At 41.8% G+C, this 18,454-nt stretch overlaps 1 protein-coding gene and 1 long non-coding RNA gene across 6 annotated transcripts in view; one reads left to right on the plus strand and one right to left on the minus strand.

Moving 5' to 3' along the window:
* The window catches only part of tafa4b (TAFA chemokine like family member 4b), a 40,251-nt gene that overhangs the window by 6,153 nt on the left and 15,644 nt on the right, over positions 1-18,454 (minus strand). For all 3 annotated transcript variants that reach the window (XM_035389446.1, XM_035389445.1, XM_035389447.1), the window contains exon 4: positions 10,520-10,675. In XM_035389446.1, the coding sequence (XP_035245337.1) occupies positions 10,520-10,675 (156 nt within the window). The remainder of the gene's footprint in view (positions 1-10,519; positions 10,676-18,454) is intronic.
* Positions 76-10,106, plus strand: LOC118211884. Of its 3 annotated transcripts, none has more exons than XR_004762112.1 (4): positions 76-1,596; positions 6,261-6,349; positions 7,162-7,262; positions 7,909-10,106. It is a non-coding gene; the product is annotated as an uncharacterized LOC118211884 (long non-coding RNA). The 3 variants fall into 3 exon arrangements; XR_004762113.1 differs by having other exon boundaries at positions 6,264-6,349; XR_004762111.1 differs by lacking the exon at positions 6,261-6,349.

The following is an 18,454-nucleotide window of genomic DNA, read 5'->3' on the forward strand; positions in this document are numbered from 1 at the left end:
GTTTTTCAATCTGATTTCACGTCTAGACTGTGAAGGGCAGAAGGAAGGGCCATTGCCGTCATTTCCTCATCATACAAGGGATACAACCTGCACAAAGGAATCAATTAAACCCCAAAATTGATCGGGCTCTGAAAAAATTTTGAACTGTTGTCACTGTTTCAAACGAATGGGGTAGAAGAAATCCCCAGGAAAATAGGTTTAAACCAAATTATGCAAAGAACATCAGCAAATCCTCTCATGTGTCATGTAAGAATCTGTCTGCAAGGGAAAACCAGAGACTAGTGGGCAGAGCTGGGGGAACTCAGCAAATGACTTACTGGGAAGGTTAAATTTGAACTAGCTGAAGAGACGAACCAGACCAGAAAGTACAGGATTAAAAACATACATTATCCTAATTGGACTAAAAATAAAAGCTTATTTTAAAAATTACAGTGGAGCTACATAAGTACAATAGAAGTTGTTGAGTAGACACTACAAATTTGCTTAGTACACAAGATCTGCCCCTAGAAAATGCTAATTTAAAAAGTAACAGGTATTCAACCAATACATTGGAGGCTGTTGGTGCTTTCACTGCATTGAGTTATTGATGCACCGCATAGTCCAGAATCAAAGCCTCATCACGCAAGTTACAATTGTGGGCAGGAGTCCCACAGGCTAAATTATAATTTCTCCTGGGGAGGAGGTTTTCATTCGGTAGGCTACTCCCTACCTCATTAGAGCAGTGACTCCTCTGGCCAATGGGGTAACTCCCTGCTACCTACTCTAGCTGTGTGATATGTAAAGTCTTATGGTGCAACGGATCAGCTCAGACTGCAGAGCTAAAAGAAGCGGCTGCTGGCTACACACAGGCATGCTAATGTCCACCCTTCCAAGCTGATGTAAAAAAAAAAATTGAAATGGGATTGTGTTGCTTCCTCAAATAATAAAGTGAGCAAAGTTTATGAGCCATTGGTTTCCCTACATACAGTAGTTGACTATTACACACACCATAGTTAAAATGTAGTAATGATTACACTTTTGTATTATTTAGTAGCACTGATAATCTCCAATTATGCAAGGCACCTTGAATAAGATTGTGTAACTAAATGCAATGAGATTTAATGTATTCCGACAGTAAGAAAATGGCTTACTTCATATAGACTAACAAAAGATCAACAGATAAGTAAAGTTACCCCATCTGAGCAGAGCTGACACACTACCTCCACTGTTCTTTGAGTTCAGTTATCACTCCTTCTCTACCTTTCTGTGAGATCAGTGCTCACTCATACTCCTCTACTCCTCCCTCCCTCCCTCTCTCTCTTTCTCTCTCTCAGCATCGTGCCCACTCTCACATAGTCCCTCTGAGTTATGCACACCTGACCTCACCATGGCCATGTTGTTTTCCAGCTCCCTGGTTATGAGCGGGGAGTGGGCATGGCAGGAAGGGGCAGGGGGAAGAGGTGGTGACCCTGCACACTTGCTCTGGCTGTCGGCTGACCGTGCAGAAGGACACAATAAAAACAGATGGAAGAGAGAAAAGATGATGAAGGGGAGGAGAAGAAGGAGGAGGAGGAGGTGACACCGGGCACTACTGCAATACAGACAGCTGATTACACGGTAAGACAGAAACTGGCAGGACATGAGCTCCACAACAAAAGTTAATAATGGGATTCAGCAAGTGAAAAAACTTCCATTCCAGCACCGTGCAAGTGCGAATGCAATTTACGGCAGATTCATTAAGAAATAAACAGAATTGACTTTAAAGTCTCATCAGGGCTGGAATTGAGAATTAATTGGTCACAGTGGAAATAAACATGCCCCCACCTCAGATAAAGATTACTTACCAAAAAGCTAATAATAACAGAGCTGAATTCATTGTCTCTGGTAATAGAGCGACTGATTTATGCAACTCCTTCATTGGCCGCTAAAATTAAAATCACAAGCGTGCAGCACCTTCGTTAGTTTGTCAATGTTAATGTTAAAGAGTAGTAAATAAACATAGATTGGCACACTGCACCTACAGTAAATGTGGTGTTATGTTACCCAAAATGTCATGGTCACCAGTGATTAAGAGTAGGTGGTGGTCATCTGTGACCTCGCATAGCAGTGGGTCTTTCTCTGGAGACCGATCTCCAGCAGTTTGAATGGGGAAAATGTCACACGGGTGTGGGGCCTCATGTTTAGATTAAGGGAATGCATTGGCCTGATGGAACACTGACAAATGTCACTGATTGTGTCGGAATGGATCATGGGTTTGAGAGTGACAGCTTATGCAATGTCTGGACTTTTCTGCCTCTGACACACTGCATAATGCATTCCAACTAGACCAGGGTGTGGAAATGATTTTCATACAGAACGAAAAATAAGCAGGCCAGAGAGACTCACTGAGCCCATTCACTTCTGTATGTTTTTGTGCATGTAAGTCTATGTGAGTGTGTGAGCATGTGTGTGTGTGTGTGTGTGAGAGAGAGTGTGCGTGTGTGCGTGTCTGTGTGTGTGTGTGTGTGTGTGTGTGTGTGCATGAGAGAGGAGGAGAGAGACAGAGAGTGTGTGCGCATGTGTACGTGTATACATATTCCAATTGTGCAGGGTATTTGCATCCATTTTAAATTTCAAGGATTAAACAAAAACATCAAACATATGTGTAATGAGGCTGTCCATGGAGAATTAAGACAGAATACACTGTGTTATTTCATTTAAATACAGAAACCAGCATCACATTTAGCTACAGTACAGTGCATTTTCAGTCTATACTTTTGCATGTTTTGGTTGTTGTTGAAATGTTTCTGACCTCATGTGGACAGTCTGGTAACTGCAGGTCTAGTTTCTTGGATAGAAAGGACTGCAAATACTTTCAATTCAATGGAGTCCAATAGCAAAGATAACTCTTTGTGTACTGCTAGGGAATGAAACAGGTATGATACAAACAAACATAAGAGCTCCTGAAGTTGCCGTGTCTCATTTTACTATTAGATGCAAAAGTGAAAAGTAGTCACAACACCCTGAACCACATGTTTATTTCCTGTGCTTTAACTTTTTCAGAGAAAAATTGTACAGTTCTTCTCTAGATAATGTTTTCTCAAACTTTAACTGCATGTTCTTTCAAAAATAGAAAAGCAGCATTTATCCATAGTCTAGTATAAGAAATTGAAGAAAAGCAGTGCAACAAAAGCCATGTCAGGAGATACTGAGCACTGGCTGCAGGCTGTACTCTACTGTGTGTGTGTGCACGCGCGCTTGTGTGCATGTGTGAAGACCTCGTACACTCACCTCTGTGCCTGAGCCTCCAGGGCATTATCATTTAAAGAGAATGGGGGATATGCTGGACATACATACATACATACACATACACCATGTGGACACTGCAATCTGATTTTCTTTGCCCGACAGGGGAAGGGTGAAGCAACTTGCTGACTTCCAAAATAGGATTCACCAGCTGAAACCCCACAGCATTCAAGCAGTTCCATTCACTGAGCCGAGCTGCAACCAAAGAGCATCCATCTCCTTCAGAAATGATTTAGTAACACCCTACCCCTCTCCACACACGTGCGTGCACACACACACACACATAAGCACGCAGACACATGCTTGCATGCCTACACAGACACACAGATACACACACATACACACACACAAACACGCATACACATGCATATATAAACACATGCACTTACACACACACACACACACATGCACACACATACACAAGAAAATACACGAATGCACACCCACATACACGTGAACACACACGCATACACATACATGCACATATCCACAAACGCACACTCACATACATACGCGAACACACAGACATACACATACATGCACATACCCACAAATGCACACTCACGCACACACAGAGCTCTGTCAGGCCTGAGAGTATTCCTGCTGATTAGCAGTAAGGCCCAATACTGCGACTCCTCTCAATTGCACATCACCTCATCTGGAGTTCTCCTTCAGAAATCCAACCTCACCACCACCAATCTAAATCCATTTACGGCATTATATTAGATTAGAGCTAATTCTTCGACCTTCCATTGCCGAGCTTGAAATCACTTGATTCAGACAAGCGCTGACTCCAGCTCACAATGCTGACTTTGACACAGGTTAATGCCATACAATAATTCCATATAATTCACAGTAGGCTCAGTCTAGCAGGGCCTCTGTAAGGAATGCAGAGCATTGTCATAATAAATATGGATAACCCTTTTGACCCTTATTTATTGAGCATTATGAATCCCATTTCATGTGCTGAACGCAACCCTGTGGAGCAGCAATTGGGCTGTCATGGGAATGTTTTACACTTTCCACGGCCACATAAATACAACCCGGCTATTTCATTCGTACGCAGCTAAATCCCTCTTAACCTCAGCTCATATATCTCATTTAATCCTCTCTGAATCTCATTGGGGATATAGAGAATGGACTGCGAACAGCAGGGGATAAACATGCATAAGTCCTCACCTCAGAAAAAAGACCGACAGACTGTCCATAAACAAGCAAAGCTTGTAATAACTGTCCAGATTGAACTGGCCAGTCATATAACAAGCTATTTAAGCAGTACTTTTGTTGGCCATTAATTATGAAACTGTATTTTTCCCAAATATCTTTTTCCATGAAGAAATTGAGTGAGAGCCATATCCATTTGAGTGCTTAATTTCCAATTGAAATTAAGCACTCAAATGGATGTGGTTCTCTCCAGTCTAAAGCTTTGCTAATATGATCATAAAAAGACTACTCACAAACACACCAGAACAATGGCCTGTATTGTTCTGTCACTCAGAGGCAATGGGTGTTGCTAAGCCTATACTATGTCGAATACACCAAGTGGAGACTTTTTTATGAATCAAGTGTATGAATTTACTACTCATTAATAATCCACAACAATCAATCTGACAATCTTTTTTTTTTTATTGGAGAACAATTGTAAAACAACTGCTACATTTTTGATGTCATACAAAGGCTCTAGTCCTTGCCCTTGAGATATGTCAGTGCTGAATAGACAGGATGTGTCTCTGTACAGACATTTCCATTGTCAGAAATAAATAGAGGGCCTAGTTGGCATCTATATGACTCAAGTTATATGCTCCTGTAGGAGGTATACTATTTCGGCCAGAGCTACAGTTGACTGTGATTGGCCATTTCAAACGATAATTGGAGGAGGTGGGATTCTGTATGCACCTAGAGTTGCAAGCAGGTTACATCACTGGTTTCATTCATATTTTATCAAAATCTTTTTTTGTTTTGTTTTTAATTACTGGCCCCATGTAACTCTAAGCATGATGCTCGATTTGGCCCTGTTTCTGTTCCAAAAAAAGGAGAAACTGCCAAAACAAGGCAGGGAGTGGATATCACAATACTGAGAGTCAGCACTGTCACGGCAGAGTTTTCACATAAAATCTAAACAGTGTTAACTACATTTAATTATAGCTTGCTCTATCAATTTATTTCAGGTTTAAAGCAGGAAGTTTGTACCACTTCAAGGAAGCAATTATTCAGTAGTTAAGTGAATGTGTGTCTGGATAAATAAATCCCCTGAGTTATAAAGTGGGGCCTCTGTACTGCTGTGCATTCAGAGGGGACCAGTCTTCTGAGTGCAGGGGCGTAGTGACTTATTTCAGTGAGCAACCCCAAAGTCCACTCTGGACCTTAGAGTCCTGATTCGTCTGCCCCCCGGGCTGCAGAGAGCTGCAGTCCAGAGCTGCATCAGAGTTCAGTACTATAGCTCTGCAGGTTAAACAGCTGTTTCCAAAGGTTGAAGTTGTCACAGATGCACTGTAATATGTATTTACAGGAAAAAATGGATATCAAATTAGTTGGCCAAACCAGTTGTTTAGCAATCCCTTGATGCTTCCTTTATGCTTTTACATCTAATGAGTAGCCAAGCACATGGAGGACAGTGTCTGTGGGGTGTTCTAATAAGCAGGATGTGATATACTAACACAGTCTTGGTATTGAGATAGGCCTACAGTAATACAGAACATATTTGTTCCCCTGGATATTAAACATCTCTTAATTTTTCATTTTCTATGTTCTCTCATGGCACAAATCTATTTTAAGCCTAGGGGATGCATCTAGTATCCAGGCATGAAGGGCTTTTTTAAAGACAATTAAATACCTGATAGAAGTGGACAGGGAGTCTAATCTGTCCTGAATCAAGGATCTAAATAAGTGCCTTTTGTAAAAGTTGGCTTAAAAAAAAAAACATTCTGGCCCCTATAGGATAGAAGTGTCTGCTCCAGTTTTTGCACATTAATTGTAAAAAGCTTTTGTACCAACAGCAGGGATATGAATGGGAAAAGCACCCTCCACTGGTGAAAGAAGTGTAGTACTGCCGAAAATCTCCCCAGAACAAAGAATGCTACGACAGGTACAGCAACACAACACTTTCTATTTTTTTGGATTTGAATCTATTTTATAAATACAATTCAATACACGTGGCTACGGCAGTGTTTAAAAAAAGAATGCAATTCCCAGAAGGATCACCCGATATGGATGTAAATACTCTCAAATTAAGGCTAACGGCCTGCACAATACAAATTGTGTCACTGTCACACACATACACACACATACACAAGAGACAAAGGACTGTGTGTTGTATCTTACATAAGTACAGAAGGATTTGATATCACAAAGAAGGCAGGGCCTAGTAATCTTAGGTAGGGCCTAGTAAACTTTGATATTCAGAATGTTTCTTCAGCAGCCTTTCGTCATAAACTGAAAAACTCTTCATAAAGAGAGGTTTTGTCATTATCTCAATAAAGCTGTCTCAAACAAAAAAAAAAAAAAACAGTGGGCATAGGAGGAAAAAGCACTTTAGAAAAACATTAAAGTGCAAACCTGCAATTACTTTATCAACCCCTAAAGATGCATTATCGCATTCCTGTCTGAGCAATTCTTTATCTTGACATAATGGGACGTATATCTTTATTTTACAGCATGGGCTTGATAGAGGTAGAGGGGCCCTGGTGGTAAAACAAGCACAGAGACGTGCGGGATTGTCTCTCAGGAAGACTTGAGTTAGCTCTTGATGGAGGTCACTGGCTCTTGCTAGCTCTGTCACATTCTCTAATAAAAACCTGTTAAGCCCTGGTGGGATGCAGGTTCATCAAAATGACCCCTGTTTCTCTCTCTCTCTCTCTCTCTCTCTCTCTCTCTGTCTGTCTCTGTATCACCGCTCAGCCAGCGTCCCCAAACTCCCGCGCCCACCAATGCTCGTGACATGCTGGTCAGCAGAGCTACAGAGCAGTACTACAATTCCCACCAGCAGTGGAGTACTTATGGTAAAAATGACACTTTTCACTCTGCATCGTAACACTCGGAGATTACATGAATAACAAGAAATACATTTATACAACAAGCCATATATGTTAAATCAATACATAACTGAGAGACTGAATGTATCACGAGGCTGAACTGGCTACAGACGGTGGCTGTGATCTGTGCTCTGTAGTTTGTATGACACTGTCTGTAAGGTGTAACGTCCTCTGCAGGGTCTTACTCTTACCTCTCTGTCTCACATTTTATCACAAAATATTTATTTTCCTCAAATCACAGAAATATATCACACTTCCCATCTGACATATTTACCTGTTTATTTCTTACTCTAAACTGGAATTATCATCCACTAAATCCACTCTTACTCTGGATTTGAATACTCCATTACATTCCTTCACAAAATCCAGATATTCCCTTCTACCACATTCAATCAATGCTGCACATTCCACTCAAATCCAAATGTGGTTATCTGTTCAAACATTTCTTATAATATTCTGTAAATATAGTTTCTTGCATGTTGACCAATATCACATTTCTCCTAGTTGTTGCAGGCATATTATCACGCACATAGCCTTACATTCTATCTAAATTGATGAAGAAATCTAAGCCATGTGTCTTGTGACCCCTACATGTTCATTATTTGTATTGTAGGGTTGGTGATACCAGAAGCTGTGTGCAGAAGCATTGAAATTCAAATCCAGTGCTGACAGAACCCAACCACGACTACCTCCAGTGGAGTTTCACCTTGGATTTGTCCAAATGCAAGCCATATGTGATTTTTTTGCGCTCAGATTACATCTGAGATCTACAGAACCTAAAAAGACAAGTGTAACTGGGGCCTACATAACCTTGAATCAAACTGAGTGTTCCAACCAGACATCAGCATATCAGAGAAGGTATTTTGTGAAGGACATGCCATGTTCAAGTCCAGTGTGTGTTTGTGTGTGTGTGTGTGTGTGTGTGTGTGTGTTGTTATATTATTTTATCCTGCCCCTTTTCTCTATCATTGGGAAGCTTGGTTTCATCTTTTGACTAAAATCTGCACAAGGGTGTGCAGCTAACTCAGAAGCCAGGAACAGTTTTCCACACTACAGATCACACAGCAAGGTTACCACTAGGGATGTCAGGCATCTGGTTTTCGGCCAGAATGTCCAGTTTTCAAATTATTTGTATAGGTCTGGTTTGTGGTCCCGCCCAGACGATGTAATGTAACTGATAAGTACCTGGTTGAGCAATAGATGGAAGAAATTTTCCCAGTAGTTTGTAACGAATTAGCATTTCAATGACTCCCCGTTCCGATAGCACAACACACCAGTCTGAAATTGGTTCCGAGAGGACCACCCCGATTACACTTCCAGCTGTGCATGTCATCTGGTTTTGACCATTTCTAAATCTGGCAACCCCAGTTACCACTGATCAGTGCAGATACATAGCTTGCACAGCTAGACAGTGGGCACCAGTAAATAGGAAGCCTGGCTGACTTAAATGAGCCCTACCTGTGGTGAACAGTTAAGATATTCAAGTGTGTCCTGCCACTATGTGACAAAGCAGGGGCTTGAATCTATGATGTTTCAGCAATGGGGCTCAACATGCGCAATAGGGAAAGCATGTCGACATAGACTAGCATCCTCTGAGGTGCATTCCCTTTTTTTCTACATTCATTTTAAGAGATATTTTAAGAAGGTAAATGTTCTTCCAAACATCGTTTTGTCATTGCTGTTGCAATGTTATACTGTTCTTCGGCTTGCTCAGGTCTGCTCCAAAATCAATAACATCCTAACTTTTAAAAAATGAATAAATAAAACTGACCACTGCAGCTTAAAACAAGACATCAGCTACATGTCATGAGTTACATGAGTACTTTTATTCAAACATAATAATTAATTAGTGCCATGGAAAACATTTCCAGTGTACATATTTTGAATGATTATTTTGGTGGGTGAAGGTATTGCTCATATAAGCCTAAGTGTGTGTAAAATTAGGATGAGAAACACTGAATTAAATTGAAGCAATACAAAACCCTTTGGAAAAAAAAAAAGCTTTTTTCTGAGAGATTCATTGTTTGGAAATCGAGTGAAAAAGCAAAGCTGGTTCTTTCAGCAGTTCATCCTGCAATGAGCATTTGTGACCCTTCTCTTTCTCCATTTTAGTTGTCAAGATTTTCATTTAACTTCTAAATAATGAAATCATCACCACACACACCGTACACGCTGCAATGCTCACTGGATGTTTTTTTTTTCTTCAGAAAGAAAGATTCTAAGTGTCGTTAAGGAATCAGAGAGCTCTCTAAGTACAGAAAAGAGCTTTAGAAACTATGAATAGTATTTCAGCATTCACTCTAATGAAAAAAAATCTGGCCTGCTGTAAAGCTAGTTAGCATCATCCAGAAGCAGGAGTCTGAGCTTTCAGAACACAGTATGAAATGCATTATTATGCACATTCGCATTTGATCCATATCACAAAACAACCCATTTAAATTTTTACCATAGTTCTCCTTGAACATGAATGCAGTAAATACTCAGCAGCATAAATGGACACCATATAAAATATAAGTTATAAAGCTTGCTAAAGGCAACTGTTATGCAGGTAAAGGATTTTATATTTTATTTTTTAAATTTAAAAATATGAAAAAATGAAATTAAAAAAACACTAATAATGACTGCCCAGAAGTGCACTGTGAGTGAAGTTCTCAATCCCCAGGGGAATTCAGGCATGGGCTATTTATTTATTTATTTATTTATTTATTTATATGTTGTTCTTAACTTGTTTTAGCTAATACAATAATCTCCCTATTAACACCCCTGTATTCAGATAAGCAGCATTGTGTTTCTGTCCAATAAATGGTTTCAGAAATATAAGATTCACAAGGCAGTGGTTTTGCTTTCATGCTTTTGGTAAGGATATCCACAATATAGACAGCTGTTGTGCAGTAGTTTTCTTTCCCTTATGTTACAACAGAGGATAAAACTGGGAAGAGGACGCTTCATAGTATTCTTACATTACCCGCATTAGTCTTTTTCTTTGTTTACTCATAGCCTGTACTGCTACACAATCTACAGTGAGTTCAGCGGCTGAAGAGGTAGTACACAGAATATGACAAACACGTTTCTGATGAAAGCACTCTACTTAAAAGCTCCATAGATGTTGTGTAGAGGACTAAAGCTTCTTTCATATTGCATTCAGCAGGAAGCATCCCTCTGTCTTGTCTGTGGTGAATATTTAATAAACACCCTGTGGAGGTGACTGGAGGGGGGCACTTTACCTTCCACGCAGGAGGGCTGCGCTCTTGTTGTCCCGGCAACCTGTCCGGGGAAGCAGGAGCACTTGACCGTCTGGGAGCGCTCCTCGATCTTGTTCTTGTTACAGCAGCGATGTATGGCCACCACCTCACAAGTACCCTGCTTCACCTGGTACTGGGCTGAGACAGGACAGAGAGAGAGAGGGAGTGTAAGGGGTCACAGAGAAGGAGGGAGTGAGGGAGGGAAAGAGGGAATAAGAGGGGTGGGGCCAGAGATCAAAGAAGAGAGACAGGACACAGATGGAAAGAAAGAAAGAGGTAGTGAAAGAGGACAATGAGAGGGAGTGAGAGATAGCGATTGAGGAAAAGGACAGGGATGGGGAGAGAGAAGAAAGGAGGGAAGAGAGAGAGGGCAAGAGAGGGGGTGAGTGAGACAAGCAGAGTGAGAGACAGAGTAAGATGAAGGGAACAAAAAGGGAGGCAAAGAAATGAAGACTGTAGTTGCCATATTTCAACAGAATCACATATGGTTCAGAGTTTAAATAATTAAACTGTTTTATTGAGTCATTCCAATGATAAGCTTGTCATGGCGATGTACACAAACCAAATGTGTTTTCATGGTTTCTTTAAAAAATAATATATATTCTACTGCTTTTGATTAGCCTACTTCTTAGAAAATCCATGTCATGACTACAAAAAAGGTATCCCTTATTTTTGGTCTGTTTTCCTGTCTAGGGCACATTTTATTTAAATAGGTATGTAAATAAAAGCTCAGTTCCTTTCAGATTTCTCTTGGTCATAATGAACCTCCTGATAACACTGAAAACAATACATTTTTTATAAGTGTGGCAACATTTAACAAGCTGCGGGGGACCTGCCAGTCCCACTGTCTGCATTGCTATTCTACACACAGCCTCCTGCCAGCGCGAGCTATGCATAATGAACAGAGGGCCTTCATGTTGTGGTTTGTGCTTTTCTGAATAAGAGTGTCTGCGCTGGAGGATTTCCAGGGGACCAACTGCCATTAAGCACATCACGGAGCCCGAGCTGGAGTGCTTTCCTAAGACGACGGGCAAGGCACTCTTAGCGCCAGAAAAGTCGAACAAACTGTTGTGAAAACAGTAATTTCCCCGAGTGTGTGCGTGCGTGCGCTCCTGTGTACTTAAAGTTACATGAGCTGTGTTCTACCCACAATGCAGCACTGCTGCTTCAGGCAAAGGGCCTTCTTCACTGGCCTTTATGCAAGCGATGCGTGTACATGTATTCTCCGCACGTAAATCTGTGTGTACATGTTTGCTTATGTGCATGTCAGCATGTTTACACGTCTGTGCGCATATATACCTTAAACCTGTGTGAAATTTGTATTTGTGTGTGTGAGAGAATATCCGCGTGTCTGTGTGTATGAATATATGTGTATGAATATCCGCTAGCATCATTTCCACATGTGTTTGAATACTGAAAGCAATCTTTACAAGCAATTGCACAGTGTTCCCTCTCTTTGAGCGTGAAAGATGTGTACTTTTATTCACTAGATCTGATTCAGCTTCACTGCTGATGTCCACACGCAGACCACATCGCTTCTCCCATGAGAGAAAAGGGATCTATTTCAGGGGGGCGTGACCTCTGCCATCCCCCAACACCAGTACAATTTCCAGGTTGTTAGCTCAGTTTTCCCAAAAGCTCTTTCGGTAATCCTGTATGCTTAAGAGGCCACTCTTCTCCATATTCCTCCAGGATCCCCGGTGTCCCTGTTTCAGTCCCTCCAGAGGTGTGAAGGGCATCCCTGGATTAACCCTCAGCTCCTGCCGGCCCTCTCTGGCCCCTGTGTGGTTTGGCTCCCTGTCCACCATCACCAGTGATAAGCACAGCACATCTGCTAGCATTCTGTCGCTGCGTGATACATCTTCAGGAGAAAGCTTTGAAGCTTTCACAGAAACAATAACTGCACGACAGCAGCAAATTATCATAAACAAGTGATAATATTATTCATGCTCCCCCTTTTAAAAATTGACACTGACACGTTATGAAGAAAGAATAAACGTGCCAGAAATACGCGTGGCGATGATTTATGGAAAAGATGGATTTAAAATGTTTAAGGAATTAATGAAAAAGGAAGCATGTGGACAACAGGACATCACAGGGACTGCTCTCTAAGCTGCCGTTGCATCTGTCAGAGAAACCCTCCAAAGTCAAAGGTCTTTCTACCTCCCTCGCAAAAAAATTAGCATTTAAATACAGGACTGAAAACCGGTCCTGGGGTATCCACAGCATCACAGAAAAAGTGAAAGAAGAAAGAACAAGAACAGATGTGATAAGGAGGAGGAAGTGTGCAATCCTACACAAACAGATCACTTTTGATTGGCAAAAAAAGAAGGAGAAAGACATATCTATTCCTCCCCATGCTCAATCATGTTGAGTTGAGCAATGAGATTCGAACCTTGCAACAAAGGGAAAATCCATCCATCCATTATCTATACCTGCTTACCCTGGGCAGGGTCGCGGGGGGTGCTGGAGCCTATCCCAGCATGCATTGGGCAAAAAGCCAGAATACACCCTGGACAGGCAGCCAATCTATTGCAGGGCACACACACCATTCACACACACACACTCATACCTATGGGCAATTTAGAGTCTCCAATGTACCTGCATGTCTTTGGACTGCAGGAGGAAACCCACACGGACACAAGGAGAACATGCAAACTCAACAGAGAAAGGCCTAGGCCGGATTCGAACCCTCACACTTCACCACCGTGTCACCCACACAAAGGGAAAAGACACATAAATGATTTGCAATATCTGTGGTGCACCACAATTTAACTTGCAAAAAAGGTGGGGGGAAACACACCAGCAAATGTCTGCCCTCACATCCCCAGAACAGAACATATTTTCAATTTCCTTACTGAACATGACAATTAGTAAGACACTGTGCTCCCAGATAGATCCCAGATAAGAGTTTGAGCCACTGAACATCCTGTGCCATCTGATAACCATGAATAGGGAAGTGGTGCCCTACAGTATAATATGTTACAGGCCTCCCTCCTTCTGAAAACATTCCCCCATGAGTCTGGCAGTAACTTGGGCAAAGTTGAGCTAGAGGCAACGGGGCTTAGCCTGTCAGAGCCAGCCTGCCTCACAGACGCTGAGGGGTAGAACAAAGCGTGCTGGCGTCGCGATGACATAATGAGGTCGTGGGGGGCAAGAGCCTCTTCGACACGGAGGGCTCAGCGAGGAACGGACGCGCTCCCTCCGGTGGAGCAGGCCTGCCAATTTACGGTGCGCCGCGTTTAATCATGTGCTCGACGAGCCCTCCGAACCGGCTCCGCGTTCAGAGAGCGAACGGCATTCATCGGGACAGCTGCACAGAGGCGGCATGGATGGGAATATCTGTCGCCAAAGCCGCAAAATCGTGAGACGAAATCAATGAGAGAGAAAACCTGATTAAATTGAGTGCTAACTAGACTAGGGAGAGAAAAGTCTTATTACTGCGCAAAAAGCAGTGGGAAATCATATGCAGAGAATGGAGGCAGGGGGGAGGGGGGGGCGTTGTCACTTGCCAATGCAAAATGCAACAGACGTCTTTAGCAGAAAAGCACACACCAAAAGAACGTCATTTCTTCGAATTTTTCCGCTGTGTACACTAAGAGGCTCATTACTTGCACTCTCTATCCAGACGCAGCCGGCATCATGGGATTCTGCCCATAATGCATCTAGTCATTTCTCATAAATACGAATGTGCATTCATACCATTAAACCTAATTTCAATCTAAATACACCTCTTTGCCACTGGCCTCTCCAAGCGCTCGCTGATCGTCAGCCCTTGCCTTGGCATAAAAAGCAGTGACAGTGCCCATTTGGGCCAATTCAAAATCAGCAATAATCATTTGACCCACAGGTTTGGCCCCTCAACAAGACACTAATACAAATGATTTGTCAGGTTAAAGGTAATGCCAGCAGGTAACTAATGATTGTACAAGGTGTGCCAATAGTATGATATAACCGTAACGACAGCCGAAGAAACTAGGACAAATCAACTACAGGTAATCAATTACAGGTTTTCCCCTTGACCTGTGAACATGCGAAAAATGCAAATGGTTCATAACATTGTGCTAATGAACTCACATATTTGGTAGGGCAGAAGACTACTTCTTTCATCCAAGTGCTGAAGTTTGGGCTGAACGTCATGCAAGGCTCACTGCAACCTAAGGCACAGTCAAAGTAGTCATCTACATTACAGGCATTTAGCAGACGCTCATATCCAGAGCGACTTATCTACCAGCAATGCACTGGCTGGCTCTTCCCTGCTCTACAGAGGGCATGACGTGGTCTCCCACTCTCATCTCCATCCCAGCCAGATCACAGAAGCACAGAGACCCTCAGGGACATCCGTGGTCATGGGTAGGTAGCCAATCCTACTATATCATGAGCTAAAGAGTATTTAGATAAAGCACAGGGCTTTATTTCACATTCAGTTTGGAGCTTGCAGTAAATAAGCTATTTCCTCCTGCATAGCAGTTCCCCACATGCCGTACGGTGTACGTATGAAAAGCATTAGTTGTGAGTTCTTACAAATCCCTACTTTTTCCATTTATTCCACGTGTCCCAATTAGGTTTAACACTAGCATCTTTTACCCCAGACCAATTCTAAGGGAATGGCTTGATTTAGTGAAATTCTAGCCGTGTGAGAGAGTGTGAATGATATATCACCTACTTCTTTATTCTGCTTTAGCCATCATGTGCAGGACTTTAAAACCATGTTGGAATGGTTTTAAAGTGGTAAATCTTAAATCTGGCAGATATAAAATGAAATTTCAAGCATGACTAAATGCTTCAATTCCTGTATCAAACATTTCTTCAACAGCAAACCAAATGCCTTTACCTTGAACTGGAGGGGCATTGAAGCAATTGATGTATTCTGACAGGCAGAGGTAGGTGAATTATTGTGTAATTTATCAAAAACCATGTCTGTCTTTTGTCAATAACAGACTGCCATGTCTGCTTGAGGAGCAAGATATTTGCTATTTGTCAGTCTGTGAACATTATCAGGAACCCAGGAAATGTAACCTAAAATAATGACCTCAAATAAGACATCACAGTTGAACCATTGACCAGAAACAAGGCAGTAAAAAATTTGTAACACAGTAGTTAACCATAATATTTTATTAATATTATGTTAGGCCAAGGAAGACCTCTACAGTTAATGACTGAAGTATTCTCACCACAATGAAGAAAAACCTTCAAACACCTGTCGGCCAGCTCAGAAACACCCTTCATGAAGCAAGTGTAGATGTGACAGTGACTACTCTCCACAAAAGACAACAGAATTATGGAGGATGCACGTTGTAAACCACTAGTTAGCCACAAAAACAGGATAGCCAAATTACAGGTTGCTAAGGACTAACTAAAAGAGCCTGTAGAGTTCTGGAAAAAGGTCTTGTGGATAACTGAGACTAAGATTCACTTGTATCAGAGTGATGGCAAGAGCAAAGTGTGGAGGCCAAAAGCAACTTCAAAGCACACAAAGATCCAAAGCACCCTCTCTCATGTGTGAAACATGGTAGTAAAGGTGTTATGGTTTGCCCATGTATGGCCGCCACCGGTACTTGCTCACTTGTCTTCATTGATGATGTTAACGGTTAATAGTAGCAGAAGATATTTTTCTGCAAAAACTTTATTTTATCATTCATTTCCTTTCAATTTTTTTCTTTTGTTGCAATTGAGTCTATATCATATATCATTGCCTTATTCTCACTGATCTCATGAGCAGGCGATCAGTGTGAAATGAGCAGAGGCTTAAAGCAGGGCTTTGGTCCCTGGATTGGCACTTTTTTCCTGTGTTCCATTTTCCTCTGGCAGCGATCAGTGATTTTCTTCCGGCTCCCGTCTTTCTCCCTCACTGCTTATCCCACCCTGAACAGTATCACGAGACACTGTCTCCACCTCAAACTCCCTCTAACCTGCCAAGTCCTGTGTGCATCATCAATCAGACTGACATTATTTCAACTTAACACCTCCTATCATCCAAATAAGTCAATTTATGCAAATCAAACCGGTTACTTGCCCTGGACCATCACCTCATTTATACGCAAATATCCCTCCCCCTACTACTCCCCCCCAGTACAACTAACTCTCACAGATAGACACCACACCACTGCACCACCACACCAGTGAGAGTCACCACACCACTGCATCACCGTACCAGTGACATCGTATCACTGCACCACCATACCAGTGAGAGACATTGCACCACTGCTATACTACTACTAGGTGTACTACTGCACCACCTTACCAGAGAGACACCACACCAGTGTGAGACACCATACCAGTAACACACAACAAACACCGTACGATCAACAGACACCATACACGTGATAGACACAATACCAGTGACAAACACTGTATCAGTGCTCTACACCGTACCAGTGATAGACATATCATTCTCCTTTTCATGGGCTTTGCATTACACAAAGTCTACAGTGTTAAGCATCAAGTGTCAAGTTTCGCCCCTTCCGTCATGGGGAGTGGGGAGGTCATACGGGTTTCATTTCAGGCCACATGTGATCTGCAATTACAGATGTCTTCACCACATATCAAAATGGATTACCACCCACATGAATGTTAACATCATTTCAAGCCAGTTGGATTTGAAGATTACTTGTATAGGCAAGAATGAGGCTTTTACAGAAAGACTACTTTATTTGTTGTGATGGATCCTCCACCCCCCACTTCCCTTTGATTCCCCCCACCCCTCGCCCAATCTTATCTGCTCAAGGTCACACTGCCATCAAGGAAACATGTCATTCTCAACCCAGCTCAACTGAGATAGATATAGAGCAGCCTGAGCAGGGGAAAAAAACTGAGATGAGACCCAACAATTTAGCCGAAAAGCTAATCTATTAGGAACAACAATCCAAGCGAGCCTCATAAAAGGGCGATATAAATTACAATACCATGGGCTGCTTTGGCCTTGACGCATGTTGCCTCACAGCGAACGCAAGAAACATTGTAATTTAAACCTTCACTGTGTCGCTGCCGTTGTGATGTGGAGCCGGGTTTTGGTTCAGAGGGACACGGTAGCCTATTAGCACACAGGGCGGATAGGTACATGTCACAATATCTGTGACATTCTGCCCCCTGCTTCCACAGCCTAAATCCCTCAACAATAAAAGGCTGATCTGGCAGAAGCCCTCAGAGCGGATATGCCACAAGCAGGTTTTCAGTACACATGAGCCTTGTTTAATAGCTATCTGACTGTGGTACATGTGCATGTGCGTGTCTGTGTGTGTGTGTGTGTGCATTTATGTGTTGTGTTTTATGTATGTGGGTAAAAATCTGCTGTGATAGTGTACACAGGGGCAAATAATCTAGTATTTTGAATACATGGATGTATATAGCGAAGGGGGGGGGGAGGGAGAAGAGAGATAATTCTGTACACCATCATTAGACATTAATCATCTGGTTATATTTTTTTTCCATGGACCTCTATCCATGATGCTTGCAGTGTACTGAGACTTACTGCTGCTGTAATCTGTATGGTGTGAATATTAATATAAAAGACCTCTGCATTTAGAGGGGCATTTCTGGAGCTTCAGAGCCACCATGTGGACACAAGAAATGTTGCAAGATACAAAAAATAGAATAAAAAATAAATGAAAAATAAGAATACATTTTTTTTAAATGTATACATATAATACATAGATATTATATATTATTTCCCTACAATGTGGAAAATATGTATAAAAAGGGCTGCAATACCTACGTGGTTTACCAAATATGGACGTAAATACCACAAATTAAAACAGTCTGGACTCATATTCTTTGCTTAACAAATGTGCTGTAGTACAAACCCAAAACAACAAAAATTGTGTTAGTGTCCAAATACGTACAAACTGCATTGTTTAGATTGATATATAGATAGTATGAGTCACAGACGACAGGATAATAATTTTGAGAAAGTAACGC

This window comes from Anguilla anguilla, chromosome 13, assembly GCF_013347855.1.
Source record: "Anguilla anguilla isolate fAngAng1 chromosome 13, fAngAng1.pri, whole genome shotgun sequence".
Lineage (NCBI taxonomy): Eukaryota > Metazoa > Chordata > Actinopteri > Anguilliformes > Anguillidae > Anguilla > Anguilla anguilla.